Source organism: Lineus longissimus, chromosome 13 (genome assembly GCF_910592395.1).
Source record: "Lineus longissimus chromosome 13, tnLinLong1.2, whole genome shotgun sequence".
NCBI classification, from domain to species: domain Eukaryota; kingdom Metazoa; phylum Nemertea; class Pilidiophora; order Heteronemertea; family Lineidae; genus Lineus; species Lineus longissimus.
Window position 1 is genome coordinate 15,852,408 of NC_088320.1, and position 17,037 is coordinate 15,869,444.

Sequence of the window (17,037 nt, forward strand, 5' to 3'; positions counted from 1 at the left end):
CACCTCCACGTGCCGTTCGGAAGTAAGCCTGTTCTTTGGTAAGCCTCCTATTGCCTTGGTATGGTTTCATGCACCATGGCAACAACCGAGAGGCACTGTCCCCCAGCAGATCCAGTCCGGGAACAGTTCATTATTCTCACCCCTTTCATAAATGTCGGACAATGCGAATACACGGGCATCATGAACACTTGCAGGGTGACCAAGGATGATGTCAATAAATTTGTAATCCGCATCAACAGTACCCTGCAACACAATGCTGTAATACTGCTTCCGGCAGAAATAGTCAATTCTATTGTTCCTTGGTCCAATAATTGGAATATGGGAACCATCTACCGCTCCACAACACTGAGGGAAGCCCCACTTCATCTTAAACAGTTCCACAGTTCGTTTCAGGTCTGCTTCATTTGGTAGTCTAATGAATTCCCCGAAGAGAACATCCACAATTGCTCGGCAAGTGTCGTTGACAATTTTGACCACAGAACACTGAGCAACACCAAACAGGTGACCAATAGTTCGACATTCGTTGTTTGTGGCCAGTCTCCATATCGTGATGACGTGATTTTAACATTTAACAAAGCATATCTTCTTCTAATAAATCATACACTGTAACTCAACTAGTCATATCAATTCATAATTAGATACATGTACATTTATGTAGGCCTATGGTTTTAGCATGTTTAGTCAAGTTTCATAGCATAGTTTATCACAACAGATGATTCATGCTGTTCAAGTAGTTTTACTTGTAAATTTCATTCTAATGTACTGATGTCTGCTGATGTTTGTGATAAGTTTCAATATTATACTGCTGATTATTTTTTATATCTACTTTTCTTTCTTGTGCCTACTACCTAACAAACTGAACAGCAAGACCAACCATGTGCAAAAGCGAAGTGCATGAGCATATGATGAGTGCAGTGCACATGGCAAATGCATGGTCAAATGGTGCAGTGTCATGATACGTACGTTGTTCGTTCCTTGTTTCATCCTGAAATTCTCATGCCAATCCCTTTCGGTCCATGTCTTAAACCCCCAACTCCCGAGCCCTGGACTCGAAGAGGAAGATAATTAGTTCCACCAGGTGACCTAAAAACAGAGCACTTGCTGTGAAGAAAAATTGGGACGTACCATTTTCTATAGGTAGAGTCGCTCCATACAAGAATCCCAGATATCCTGTTTGAAGTGGTAAGATTTCTTGCACAGAACTTTGAATCCTGACTTTCGTCTTGGGTTGGCAGCATCCTCAACCAATCTCACCGAAGTGAATTTTCTATCCACATGTTCATTCCAGTCTAACAATGACAAATCTGACCTTAGTCTATAGTTTCTGTGTCCATATGAAATTCGTTTGTCATGATATTGTAGCATTGCATTGTTAAAACTTTCAACATAATGGGTATCACGGCAGAGTATATAATCCTTTGGATTCTTATAAATAGGGGTTGATTTTATCATATTCGTCAGCATCTGTTTCGCTATATCACTTTCAAGAACTATCTTTGATGGAATATATTGTGGGTCCTTTTTGCATCGGGATTCACTGCTGCAATTCGTATGAATGTCACAGTAATGGTCGACAATTGTATCTAATGATGCCAACAATTTCACTTCGGACTCCCCACACGTTTTCATTGCCCAATAAAAATGAGTTTTCACCGAAGCATCTTTATCTGACAGTTCCTCATGCCATGTCTTTCCGTGTTTATATTTGGCACCCTTGGATATTTTGGTCATAGCTTTGCCCACCTCTTTTGAAACATGCCAAGTGTCATTTGTATTGTGGACCTCTGGTCTCTTTTCACGAAGAAATTTGTTAATTGACATATTCCTATCATGCCCATGAATGTTTATCTTTACATTGTTCTCATCTGCCCATTTATTGAACTTTTTGACTCCAACCATTTCATGCCTTTGGGAACATTTATCCTCCATTTTGGTCACCAACTCTGGCCTTATGCATTTGTGAGTCCCATGGCCAAGAAACACAACATCGGTGAAAAATGAATTTTTCCTCCACCCATGACGTGCATCTGATAAGATGTCAACTGTTTCCCCATCACCCCTTTCCTCCTCAACTGCAGCTTTGCAAGAAAGTTCAGCTAATTTTCCTACTTCTTGGGCATACATATCCATCATAGAATTGAGGTAGAAATCCCTCATTACACTAACATTTGCAGCTTCACAAAATTTCACATAATTTGCATGAAGCATTCCTGAAGAAAAGTATCCATGTCCTACTCGATATTTCACAAGAAATCTTGGGGTGATAGTACTTCCAATGTAGGAAGATGAATTCCAATTAAACTTATGTCCTGCAACATCTTTGCAACTTAGCTGGCACATTGCAACATGTCCTCTTCTTTCCGTTTGAGTCAATTCAAGCTTTGAAGGGCACTTTTGGGAATGCTCTTGGATGTTGCCAGTTAGGTTTTTCAGAGCCGACATTCTTGTAAGAAATATATCCTCATTGGTGTCTTCTTTGGCACAGTGCTGATAAACTGGAGTTGGGGTAATCCCTGTTTGTATCTCATTTTCACCATCTCCAGTAGGACTAGGTAGGTTATTAGCTATGTAGACTGTCTCTAGCGCTTGGTAATTGCTTGAACGAGATACTTTTCAATCAACTGCACAATTACTACTGTTAGTGGGTGCACTAGCAGTTTCAACATGGACCTGATCAGTGAGAAAGGAAACCTGCTTATTAGCAGTAGTTGGTCTGTCTGGCTCAGAAAAATCTAAATATTGTTGTGCACATTCAACGAGAACTGCCACGTCTGCATCTGCAGGGGCAGCAATGATGAGTGCTGCCTGACAATTGGTAGGCAAAACCTGTAAGAACTTGTCACAAACCTGAACCTCATTATACTGGTGTACACAAAGTCCCTGGATACGGGTTATCCAGAAACCCTGCTGCCGTAGACCGGCTGAACTTGCAAAGAGACTAACTACTGGTAGAAGAGGAAGCCCGAAGACAAGAGTATTAATTAGAATACATGTAGTTTATTCGCACTTACAATCACAATCAGTTTGTAATCCTTAACGGCGGAGCACGCTCAAAGTCCTAGTTCAGAGGTGGTTGGCAACAGAGAGGAAAGAGAGAGAGAGCCGGCGTGCCCAGTGCTTAAATACCCAGATGCCAAGTCACGAGCTCAGAGTCCAGGATTACGGAAGACGAATACTAATTAAAGGAGCAACCCGGTCCAGGGTACGAGGCCGTCCCGAGAGAGACCTAACAATGTCAATTGCCTCCCCCTGGTAGCTGAAGACCATTGGGAAGCTATGATTGGACGCCTCGTACCAGGTGACCATGATCGGAACGTTAACTGTGCCAAGATCACGGGCCATCCCTTTAAGGACTTACTGCTGTCACCGCAATCCTCCGACTTGGAACCGCGTGACTCGGACACCTGGACTCACTGCTTATATTGTATAATAATATTAATCAAGGCTAAGAACAATGACGAATAGCCTGATAAGGCACGTTCGGTAGACTTCAAACGAATTGAGTTAACCCTATGAACACCGTGAAGCCTACCTTTTAAGGGCTTCACGGTACATGCCCCCCTCGAAAAAGACCAGTCTGTCCCCAGACTGAGTAAGCTTTGCCCGATAATGAAAATATTGTGAGTGGCAGATCGCCAGTGACCCCAATGACAAACGGTGTTACAGTGTGACCCGTAGTAAATAAAAAGAGATAAGGTTCATTGGTAATCAGTTGTGATAAAAACCCGAACGACCTTTCAACGCCGCACACGCCTCGCCATGTTCTTTCACCATTTTGTTCCCAGCAATTATATATGGTAAGTACAATTTTCTGATTCTCTATGTACTGCATCCTTGTTAAAATTAATCACTTATACTGAAAATGTTGCGTTCACCCCTGATAAATTCATAACATATATACATGTATGTGACAACTCACGAGAAAGGAAACAAACAAATCTCGGCTCACATTCGGCCTGTGCAAGACACTGAAACGTCGAAAAAAAAATTATTGGTTTAACTCGATGTTACTTGCCCGTACCCAGGCCTATCACTTTCAGGTAACCGTCCTTCAACCACACCATTATTATTAAAATATGCTTATCATTTCTATCCTTTTCACCGTAATGAAGCGGACCCTTAACACATGACAGCGTAACCTCACCAACACTGGGTAAAGTAACCCAAAGTACTCAATCAACTGGAGTTTGACAAGAAAAACTACCAAAAAACTAATAAATATTGTGCTACTATTCCATAATTCTTTTTACCCCAAATCTAACCCGAATCAGGTCCATTACCCTAGACAAACCGGTCTATGAAAAATATAAAACGCTGTAAATATTCTTCGGTTTGCCCATTGTATGGAATATCCAGGACCATGACTCAGCTGTGTCATAACTAAGCCAGTGCAATCACGCAATCTGCACTAATGGTCCGGTTACTTCTTGCCTGAAACTTACTCCGTTCCCTTGAACGAGAGTAAAAATATCCTCTAGAGTCTGCCTTCTAGAACTTTGCTTTCATACTCCTAGAGGATATCGCTACAAGAGCGCGTAGCCCATGCTATGAACACTCTTAAAGGCAAACCACTGATTTTACAACTATATATAGATAAAAAAAACAAACTCCGATGAGGCCCCGAATCAGGTGTTAACCCTTTTGCTGCCAACTTCGCATTTCTGCACAATGACTTTTGTTCCTTTTGCTGCCAACTTCGCATTTTGGCGAAATTTTCCTATGTGGTGAAAATACATTGATTTTTCGTCTGCTAGTGTCGTTTATGGTATATACCTATAGATGGCGTGGTAGAGGAGTTACCACGCTACGTTTCTACTGTACATGTTATATATCGATTTGCTGAGATTTCGGGTGAAAATCACTTCCAAAAGTTCACAAAATGGCGAATCGGATGTCATTATCACAGGTACTCGATGAATTGGATATCATGCATGATTCAAAGAACTGTTTCGAAAGGTACCACACAGTTGTCAATTATTAGAATAGAGTTATCTGACTGCTACATACATTCTATGACAGGACATTTGGCTGAGAAACTTTGAACTTTCATGTTTAGTTGAGGAAACCCTGAATTTTAGCTGTTTTATACCAGGCCCCCTCCATAGGGACCCCTGACCCCCCTATCTACTATTAGTTCTCTGGTAGCACTAAAAAGGAGCTCTAGGGAGTGAAGGTATGTAATTTAGTCCCAACATATCACCATAAGTAGTAATTTTTGGTCTACAAAGAAAATGGCTGATCATTGAATTTTGAAGAATTTTGCTCGATTTCTGTAAATAACGCATCGGTATTTCTTGGCAATTTTGTTACAAAGCAATACAAATTCAGGGTTTACAAGGTTATGGACTTAGAAAGGAAAGAGTAAAGAAGCATGCAGATGCATAAAAATAGTTTTATTAGTTGTATTATTACATTTATTCCAAATTACAGTGGTTTATTCTACAAAATCTTCAATTCTCATTAGTTATTCAAGATGGCGGCATGCAAATTAGGGCGTGACCTACTTTTTAAAAATTTTAATTTGAAGTCCAGGTCATACTGAACAACTTCCATGTGCATTGTTTTGACATATCTCCAATAGTTTTCTCAGGAAAAATATTTAAATTGATCATATCAATTTTTTTCAATTTAACCTGAAATTGCTTGGCACTGAGGACTCAAAAAAAAAAAATTTGCTTGGCAGCAAAAGGGTTAAGGACGAAACAGACACAATTCTTGCCTTGGCTATCACCATGAATAGCCAAGAAACCAGTGCGTAGATATCAGGAAACGGTCAGGTGGAACAACCGCCCGACCTCCTCCTGTAGGGTCCAGCATACATTCCCTAGCTGGTTTCTTCCTCTACACCCAAAAAACTATCCTGCTAATAGGTACTCGCTTGACACCAATGGCCACAACAACCCAATTAAATAAAAGTAATGGTGACACAATGATTCACCAGCCTGTGCTGAAAGCAAGGATGCACCCTGAGTAGCGACATATGAAAAAAAAAAAAATCAACGACCAAGGCCTATAAAAGATATTAGTTGTCTTTGCTTCAACCATTAGGAGGCAACGTAAGCGACAATCAATAATAAACGATAATGCCGTGCCTCCACGCAAATTAACAACAAACCACTTCATTGACCACTGAATCAACACGAGACATGCAATTGCCCCGAATATCCCTACGCCCCTTGGCTTGCGAAATAAACCACATGTATATCTGTTCCGAGAGTTGTTACCATAAAGATTTGAATACGATATATCAAGGCATATAGCATATACTAAAGATAACCTCAAACTTAATGCATAGCCTACAAGTATCAAGGCTCCCAGTTAATCTGACCTAGAAGGTCACAAATTTAGTGAACCTTACGCAAGATGTCTTTATATGACCCTATATGGTTATCAGTATGACACAATAGTGTGTTATATTTACAAATTCGATTAAACTGGCAAACCACCCAACATATAGTACCATCAAAAGTCATACGTTACTCTCGAAAGATATCTTTCATTCAAAAAAAATATTTATCAACACGGTCACCGTCATCAGTGTCTTGTAATGCACAAACAAAACAAAAACAAAGTCCCTGGATACGGGTTATCCAGAAACCCTGCTGCCGTAGACCGGCTGAACTTGCAAAGAGACTAACTACTGGTAGAAGAGGAAGCCGGAAGACAAGAGTATTAATTAGAATACATGTAGTTTATTCGCACTTAAATCACAATCAGTTTGTAATCCTTAACGGCGGAGCACGCTCAAAGTCCTAGTTCAGAGGTGGTTGGCAACAGAGAGGAAAGAGAGAGAGAGCCGGCGTGCCCAGTGCTTAAATACCAAGATGCCAAGTCACGAGCTCAGAGTCCAGGATTACGGAAGACGAATACTAATTAAAGGAGCAACCCGGTCCAGGGTACGAGGCCGTCCAGAGAGAGACCTAACAATGTCAAGTGCCTCCCCCTGGTAGCTGAAGACCATTGGGAAGCTATGATTGGACGCCTCGTACCAGGTGACCATGATCGGAACGTTAACTGTGCCAAGATCACTGGCCATCCTTTTAAGGACTTACTGCTGTCACCGCAATCCTCCGACTTGGAACCGCGTGACTCGGACACCTGGACTCACTGCTTAAATTGTATAATAATATTAATCAAGGCTAAGAACAATGACGAATAGCCTGATAAGGCACGTTCGGTAGACTTCAAACGAATTGAGTTAACCCTATGAACACCGTGAAGCCTACCTTTTAAGGGCTTCACGGTACACTGGATACGCTGTGCCGCTTAGCGTATTTTATTTAAAGTTATTTCGGCTGAATCGCCTGTGGTGTGAGAGAGAGAATGAACATGTTTGACATTGGCAAAATTTGAATGGGTCGGACTGAACCTCTGCATAAACTGGGCTCTGAGATTGGCGATAGTGGGGAAAACTTTTCCCTCTGCCCACAGACGGGCTTTGCCATGGAGTCTAGCCTTGAACAATGTTATAATGTGTATCATATCTGCAGCATTTGCTGGCTCATTGAGATTATGAAAGTGGGGTAGTCCATAAAAGACAAGATATGCGCATGACAAATGTCATGGTCTATCACTTCACCATCAAACAAAGGAGGTAGTAAATCAGTGCCCCTGAAAGCAGATGGTGGTGGATATGCCGGATCTGCCATTATTACTGTTGTATATTTCCCAAAGAAGTGTTAATTAATCAATGAAAGCAAGCAATATTAGTCACCCAAGATGTAGAATTTTAAAACCAAGTTGGAACTGGTCAATCTGAATGATAATTTTATGGTGAGACTACCACCATTAAATTATTCCCAGGTGAGCACAATGTCCCAAGGACATTTCATTTACCAAGTTGTTTCTTGTTATGATACATGCTATAATGTTGCTCTTTACTTAAAACATGATCTCATGATTTTCCATTTCTTGACCGTGAGACTTTTACCTACCCCCATTTTGATTGAACTCGTTCCCCAACAAAATACTCTTTGAAGTCCTTGTTAGGGTTTATTATTCCGCTCAGCACCTTGGCTGCCAGCGCATTGTCTATTTCCCACAAGAAAACAGCATGGGTTGCCATTTTTCTCCTTTGAAAGTGCACAAATATCACTGACAAAATTGAAAATTTCACTGAAGCTGGTACGTTTCACAACTGTTTGTCACAATTTCTTCAAATTTTATATGTAGACACCTATAGGTATCAAATTTTATATGTAGACACCTATGGGGTATCTGTACAAGTTGACCCAAAAACTGTTAACTGCGACCAGTGGAGCTGTGAATGGTGGAGCTGCGAGCAGCCTTGATCTGAATAGCTGCTTGCGGTGGAGCTACTTCAAGGAACACACTCATACATTGTCGCTTTGTAAAGTACTTCTATGGTGTCCTTAGCCAGATGATGTATGTTTATGAGACCTTTCACACCAGTGGGACAGGCAAAGGCCTTGTGGTAGTCATTCTGCTTATCTGGGTGATGACTTGGACATTTAGACTCTACGCGTCTCTGATCCTTGCCTTTGAATGCACCGAGTGCCTCAGTATCTGTGTCAGCTGTATGTGACATATCGAACACGCTTCGGTTTGGTGTCGGACATGGACATCGGGGTGAAATCATCACCATCATCATCATCATCAGCGTCTTTTTGTTCATATACTATTCGCGATCCCAGTGTCGTAGTTTGGGGGGGGGGGGGGGTTACCATTCCATCTTTACACCTACCTGATATCACATTGTATATAAGGTGTTGTTCAACCTCGAGACATTCTTGAAGGCAATAGCATCTTATGGCATCAATTCTGTCTATTATACAATCCTCCACACGGAGTCCATCTTTACACCTACCTGATATCACATTGTATATAAGGTGTTGTTCAACCTCGAGACATTCTTGAAGGCAATAGCATCTTATGGCATCAATTCTGTCTATTATACAATCCTCCACACAGAGTCCATCTTTACACCTACCTGATATCACATTGTATATAAGGTGTTGTTCAACCTCGAGGCATTCTTGAAGGCGATAGCATCTTATGGCATCAATTCTGTCTATTATACAATCCTCCACACAGAGTCCATCTTTACACCTACCTGATATCACATTGTATATAAGGTGTTGTTCAACCTCGAGACATTCTTGAAGGCGATAGCATCTTATGGCATCAATTCTGTCTATTATACAATCCTCCACACGGAGTCCATCTTTACACCTACCTGATATCACATTGTATATAAGGTGTTGTTCAACCTCGAGACATTTTTGAAGGCAATAGCATCTTATGGCATCAATTATGTCTATTATACAATCCTCCACATCGAAGTCTATTTTCACACAATATTTAAGTGCAACGATGAATGTGTTGGGAGACACGAAGCATAGCGTCCAAATTTGACTCATCTTTATTGTCTGCAGATTCTGAAGGAAAGAAGTACAATGTGAGTTGATAGATAAAAGTATAGGCACTTCTTTCTTCTGAAACCTGTCAAATTCAGCTTCAAGATGCCATGAAATTGCTTCTATGGGTTTCTACAACTCAAAAGTTTCTTGGGGAGGGTCTCACTCTGCCATGGGGAACTCTGGTATTCTGTATAAACTTTTTTCCTGGTGAGAACCATGGTGATATATGATGACTCATCACCCTAATAAAATAAGTGCCTATGTCATATTTACCACTTCTGAGAAAAATGAGAAAAACTAATTTTTTGGGTGACAACATCAACTTTATTAATCATCTGATTCATGCCAACTATCAAATACATGACTATGAATATGTGAATAATGATTTCTGTCTAGAGTGTGACATAACCCGCCTAGATGACATAGTGTGATCGTGCCCGGTTGGCACCTCAGATTCTCGCAATTCCATCGGCCAAATAAAGGGACTACGTTTTTTATCCTCGTATATATACTCCGAGATTTAATATAATGCTATATCTACTGTTCGTACAAAGGTGGTACAAAAGGGTCAGAAAAAGGGCAGAGAAACGTCTCATATCAGCTGTCCTAGCAACCTGCAATTAAACAACAAATCATGATGATAAACAAATGGACCAATTTCAATATATCATGTCTAGTGATGTGAATAGCTGGCAATAATTTCTAACTCTCCTCTTAATAACATATCACCCACCCAAAGCCCCAACATGATTACGCACGCCCATCACAGACATGGGATGTTCAAAGTGATGACGTCATGTTACAGGCCCCCAACGACATGGCAGACGCCCAGAACTGATCAGGTTCTGAACTAACCTCAAAAATACGAATTGACTAATAAAGAAGATGACCTTGCATTATTATCAATATTCCATTAACAAATCTTCCTAATTTGTTTACCTACATATATGTGACCCTCCAGTACAAAACAGTACACTTTGGTCAAATTGAAGAAATAGAGATAATGGTGTCAAATGAAAGAGTATAAAAACCCCTTTTTATTGGTACCTGAATTTTAAGAATCGGACAAAAATTGGCGGAGATATGGGAGTTTTAACTTTTGAATTTTAGTAATTCTGGGAAATGCAACTTTTGACAAAAATGGTCTTGAAGATGATCAATATATACTCATTAGCAACATGCATCCATTTTCAAGCGAATGAAATGAAATTCACACCATGTATTACTCATATATAGACCAATATATTCATGAAATTTCAAGTGAAAATTCCATCAGGAACATTATCAAACATCAATTTCTTTTTTTGCAAAATTTCATTTTTTGTCAGATCACCCGACAGATACACTGCAGTAGGTCGCTTCATCCACTGTCCTATCACTTATCAGAAATCAAACAATATCACTGTTTTTTAGTCTGTACATTGCAATGCAATAGAGTTTAGAATGTTAGTGAGGGCTGCGGCTATGATCTACTGCACCCCTGCCACGCCCACACCCTGCGCCACGACCACGCCCTGCGCCACGCCCACCTCCGCGTCCCCTTTTCCCTCTAGTGTTGTCCTGTCTCCTGTTCATTGTCCGAGTTATCAGCAGGCAGAGCTTCTGGTCTTGGACACACAACATCCTTGTAAGGGTCATCTACAAATTGACGAATCGACTTGTAGAGGTATTGGCGTCTTGCGAGTGGCAGTCCTGGTGGCTCAATAACCTTTGCATGTCCATCTGGAAAGACAGCCTGAGGAAGGAGAACTGGGAATGGGGGTCTCTTCACTCTCTGAATTCGCCTTCACAAATACCACCCCTGGATGCTGTGAATCGAACCTGAAACAGATAGGAATCATTTTGAGTTGACTCATCATTGAAAGTACTTTCCACTGAAAACACACACATGCGTACAAGAATACTGTAGCTCTTATTGGTAAGTTTTTATCACTACAAGCATTGAAAAACAGATTGATTTTGATTATTTTATGTACTAACCTAAAGTGTTGATAAGTCATTGAAAACAGATTGATTCTGATTATTATTTTTTTATGTACTAACCTAAAGTGTTGATACTTTTTGAATCCAAGCACAGGCTTGCATGAACCAGTAGAGAAGTCCTGCCAGTTACAAACCGGAACTTGGCTTGTCCCCTCTTCTCGGCTGATCACCTTCGCAACGTTAGGAGTAGAGCACGTGTTGACTACATCCTCCAATACGCTAAGAGACGGTATTGCAGTGCGCTTAAATGCCCTTTTCACGAGCCCGAAGCACCAATCTGGGGCGAACTTTGTGTGCCCCGCAATGAGGAAGTGCAGCGAAATCGATCTGTGAAGGCCCTTGGCAACTCGCCATGCACAGTACCACAAAACTTAATGGTTTTTATTTTGTCCCAAGCAATTGTCACAGTGGAGGTCAACATCAGTCTCTCCAAGGCCATAGTTATTGAAGAAATAATCCAAGTATGATGTGACAGCATTTGAACCTTTGCTGATCAGGTGGGCCTCATCAATCAGGAAGTTCACCTGTCGAGGAAGCTCCTCACAGCAGATCCCAAATACAGGGTGTCCCAGAAAAAACCTAATCCTGAAGTAATGGGATAATATGACCAAGTTGCGGACTACATGGCCAAAATCACGTTTTTACCATAAAGTAGAAGCAAAATGCTTTCCAATGATACCTTGAGGACATTTCTCCAGTCAAGCATGACTGAGCACCACTGCTTTGAAAATGGCATGTCAAAATCCACTTGTTTCAGTTGGGAGTCCGAACATGAAGAAAGAAACCAAGACTTTTATCAATTGAGGATATTAACATTTTTTAATCAATAATTACACAGTTTATGCACCAACACTGTGGCCGCAGCACCCAGCAGGGACTATCTGGTTCCAAGGACTCGACGGACTCGTATGGTTACTATAAAGACTGGTCTTTATTTGCTCAAATGCTGATATCATGAGTTCACATCAATCTGCTCCAAAGAGTCGGTACAAAAGGAGTCGTGAAATCTGTAACCAAACAAATACAATACAATAAGGCAAAAGGTTCATCAAAGGCTACAAGATTTTCTATAAGAGGGTAGTCTCCAAAACTACAGCAAGGTAAGCAAGAAAAACCAAAGTTTCTCTTAGAAATTCTCTAAGGCTCAGTGGTGCCATCTACAACCCTAGTGGCGAACTATCCAAAGCACATGGCCAGAAGTGCGCGGTCACGTGACCTCAAGAAATAGAACATGGCTTCGGCTAAATACTCGTTTCTGACAAAAACAGGCACTAAAAACATACTGGGGTTCTCAGTAAGCAACGTCAGGCATGCATAGACCGTGACAAAATACATGAAACCGCCTCAAAAGGGCGATAAACCAGGGGTTTTACTGAAAACTCTCACGCGTCAGTGGCGAGAAAAATGTGGGCCTGTCGAAGACAGGTTCGCTTCACAAAGTTCTCAAATACTCGAGCTGCACCAAAAGTCATATTCTGGGAACAAGATACGGGAGATCTGTACATATTAATCTTTCACGTAGGCCTAGCACAATGCCAACATACCTCTTGGATTGTCTCAAATTCGTGTATTTAAAAGGAGTCCCGCTGGGACGCTGGGACAAAAAACGCAAACAATGGCTAATGCCCAGAGCGCATGCGCGCAATCACCTAGGTTCCATATCCGGAAGTTTTCGCACCAGGGCGCACTTTCAAATTATTGAAGCGCAACTACAAACACCCTCTACGTGTCCACCTCCCCTTTCAATGCAAAGTTCACAACGGCGGTGCATGTCAGCCACAGCTCTTCTCACCATTGCTGGATCTTGGCGCAAGATGTCGACTTCGTGATCAATGCGAGCTCGTAACTCTTGGATGTTAGGCGGTGGACTGGTGTAAACTTTGTTTTTTAAATACCCCCACAAGAAAAAGTCCCAAGGGGTCATATCCGGTGACCGGGCCGGCCATTCGATAGGATGGTTCAGAGCAATTACTCGGTCCTGAAAAAGTTCCCGCAAGCGATTCCGGACAGCAATGAGTCTGTGGGCAGGTGCACCGTCCTGTGCCCACCACAGTTGTCGGAAGACACCAGGTTGGAAATGCAACTGCAGCTGGGGGCACAACATCTTGGTTGATCATCATCAGGTATGCTTGACCATTCACATTGCGTTGAAAGAAGAATGGTCCGATAATCGTACCATTACCACACAGTCCTATCCAAACGGTGATCTTTTCTCGGCTCATGTCTTTCTCGAAGTTGAAATTGGGGGGATGTCTCATAGGCGCATATTCAACACAGTTATGGGTGTTAACTTGTCCATTCATGGAAAATCCTGCTTCATCGCCAATCGTCAACCACTCGAGAAACCTTTCATTTCTCCGACATCGCTCAAGGAGCCATTCAGCAAAACGTAGTCTTCTCCCCAGGTCCGCAGGCAACAGTTGATGACGAACGTGCATTCGATATGGATGGAAATTCAGGTCAAGCCTGGTTATGCGATTGAACGATGAGTGGGCGATTCCAAGTCCATTTCTCCTGCTACTGGTTCCCCTTGGATGCTCGAGAAGTTGCTGTCGAACTGCGGCAATGTTATCTTCAGTTCGCACCGTGCGTTGTCTACCTGAATGGCCCTTGTTCAGATTGAGGCTTGTTCCATGTTCTCGGTACTTCTTCACATTTGCCCAGATTGTCGTCTTTGCTGGCGGATCCCTATCAGGGAAGGATTCCCTAAATGCATCTTGAGTAGCTTGTAGACTCTAGTTTTCAAGGAATTTTGTTACAACAAACACTCTTTGCTCACTGGTAAGTTGCACCATGTTGCTGGCTTGATGTTCTGTTGTTAATAGGCCCATCCTTCACCAATTGCCTACATAGCTTACTCAAGAAATCATTGCATAACTTAAAAATTATGTAAGTTAACCTTCGATCATGAAGGTTATTGTCCCTGTCTTCCAGGTCAAGTGTGACAGTGAGTGCACATTCCATTTCACTGGTTCATCCCAATTGAAACAAATGCGTTTGGACACACCATTTTCAACACAATGGTGCTCTCTGATGCACGACTGGAGGAATGTCATGAAGGTATCATTGGAAAGCATTTTGCTTCTACTTTACGGTAAAAACGTGATTTTGGCCATGTAGTCCGCAACTTGGTCATATTATCCCATTACTTCAGGATTAGGTTTTTTCTGGGACACCCTGTATAAATTTCACGTTCGTCCAAGCTTGGGGCTTCGATGGGCACATGAACTCCGTCAACGCAACCTAGCACATCAGGAAAACCATACTGTTCATAGAATTTCCTTTTATTTTCAACAGCTTCCTGTCCAATTGGAAAACGAATTACTTCGGCCCGTTTTCTTGCTAACAGTCCTGAAACCCTTTTGACAATTCTTGAAGCCGATGGCTGGGACACTCCTTGCAAATAGGTACCGGCAGCCAAATTTTCAAATTCATGATATGATGTGGAAAACTAGTTTTTCCAACTCAGTTTGGTGTCAAATAAACACACACAAAATTTCAGCCCGATCGATTGAACGGTTTTTGAGATCCGAGGGTCAGGGGTACCCCCCATGCCAGGGGCCCCCCGAAATTTCAAAAAAGTGGTTTTTGGAGGCCTATATTTAAAAAAGTAAGTACAATATCCATTTATTTATCCTATTTTCCAGCACTGCCTACCCCCTAGTATGCAGAAATGCAAATTCACAGCATTTGAAGGTGTAATAAACAAATTATGACCATCCAAAAATGCAATTTTCCTCAATGGCCGCCCCCTGATTTTGGTGAAAATGGCATTTTTAGGGGGTCATAATACAGAATTTAAAGGTTTCTGATGTCTGAAAGCATTATTTTCCCAATTAGAACTGTGGGGACAGCGAGTCTAATTTTTTTGAGGGGCCTGAAAAAATTAATTTTGCAGATATTCACCTCCAAAAATGGCTTCGGGCCAATTTTTGCCTTTCGCCGCGTAACACGAAAAAACGCTCAAAAACCGCCGAAATGGACCATTTTTGAATGGTCAGCAAGAGGTTATTTCTTAAAATAGCTCTGAGATAATTTGTACCTGGGGTATATAATACCTCCTAAATCCAATGAAACCATCCTTTTTTCTCTATCTTTAAGGCTTATAGGAGAAAACCCAGGTCAAATATAGTGAAATTTCAGAAATTGAGGATTTTTCTGCTTTCTCACTGTCCGCACATTTTTTAGGGAAATTTACATAAAGAAATACCCATAAAGCTAAATAAGCCTGAATACACTTTGAATCATAAAAAACACATCCTTCCCAAGAGATACTACATGTAATGCAGGCATAGTTGCCCTCTTATAACAAACAAGATCAAGATCCAAGGATCAGCACTTCAGACTGGTGACCAAGGAAGCCACTCTCAAATGTGCACTGCCAGCTGCAACAAGCAATGTTAACTCTGGTACTGTCAGTGTCCCTGACAAAACTTTAGTACATCTGCTAAGCAGTCCATATACATGTATAGACAAATTAAACATCTAGGGTAGTCATGACTTCTTAACTGAACTTCTAAAACATCACTTGGAACTACAGTCAACATTGCCTAAGTCGAACTTGCAGTAGTCAAATTTTGACGAAGTCGAAGCGAATTCCCAGGATGTTTCATGCTTTTCTTTTGAATTATCATCACCTGTCCTAAGTCGATTTTGTTCCCAACAGGTTCGACTTAGGCGAGGTTGACTGTAATGTACTTCTTCACATATGCTGAGAATGTTTTAGCCAGTGCTTTATGATTTACAACTGTCCACATTCTGCCTGTTGCAGTCGTCATCAGGAAATCGGAGTCCACCACAAATTTACTGGCAATAGTGTCAATGTAAGGAGATCCAGGCCAATGGTAGGAGTTCTTTCGTACACATTCCATGAAGTTCACCACAGCACTTTCTGGAGAGATGACCTTCACAACCTCTCCAATGGCGCATTCTGTTTTCCCAACGTTGTCCTCGTAGTAGACTGCGACCCTGGTACCTTGGGCAGTGAACTTGAAGGATCCCAACTTATCAAGTGTGGTGTGGACCCGCTTCTGCTTTGCTCCAGGTTCTTCGTCTGCAAATTTGAGAAGATGCAATGAATTGGTGTTCACATGGGATCCATTATGTTGTGATACTGACTACAAATGTGTTACCAGGGTACCTTAATGTACTGCTCTAGTCTAAGTGAGCATTTGAATGGTGATACTAGCAGACCCCAATGGACTCTGTCATCATAACTATCATCATACCGGAACTGTAGTGTCAGTGTCATGAGTTTAATACATATTCTTCAATTTGGTGTCAACTTGTTGCTGCACTGGAAATGAAAAACAACCATTTGGGCAATATCGAGAATAAATGCAACTGCAAAGTTTTCTCATTTACCTTCAAACTCTAATTCACTCTCAGTCTCCTCTTCATTTTCAGATGATGGCGGCTCATCTGATTCTGAACCATCATAACTGTCTGAATCATCACCATTGATGCTTCCGTAGTCTGAGGAAAGGTATTCGTCATCATCCATGGGATTACCAGTACCACCAGTAGCTTCAGGTTCAACATCGTCATCAGCATTGACACTGACATCAGGTTGAGGAGGCTGAAGTAAACAAAAAAAAACATTTCTCTTATTTGTATTCACATGGTCAAGACAAGACTAGTTAACACCCTCAATCATTCCCAAAAACAGTAGAAG

The 17,037-nt window shown here is 41.5% G+C and overlaps 1 protein-coding gene across 1 annotated transcript; it reads right to left on the reverse strand.

Annotated features, from left to right (window-relative positions):
- Positions 1-16,036: 16,036 nt before the first annotated feature.
- On the reverse strand, positions 16,037-16,890 carry LOC135497727 (uncharacterized). The gene is made up of 2 exons (XM_064787560.1): positions 16,728-16,890; positions 16,037-16,416 (listed from the first exon to the last, which is right to left on the reverse strand). The coding sequence occupies exons 1-2, from the start codon at positions 16,864-16,866 to the stop codon at positions 16,037-16,039; spliced, it is 519 nt and encodes a 172-aa protein (XP_064643630.1). The 5' UTR covers positions 16,867-16,890.
- Positions 16,891-17,037: the final 147 nt, after the last annotated feature.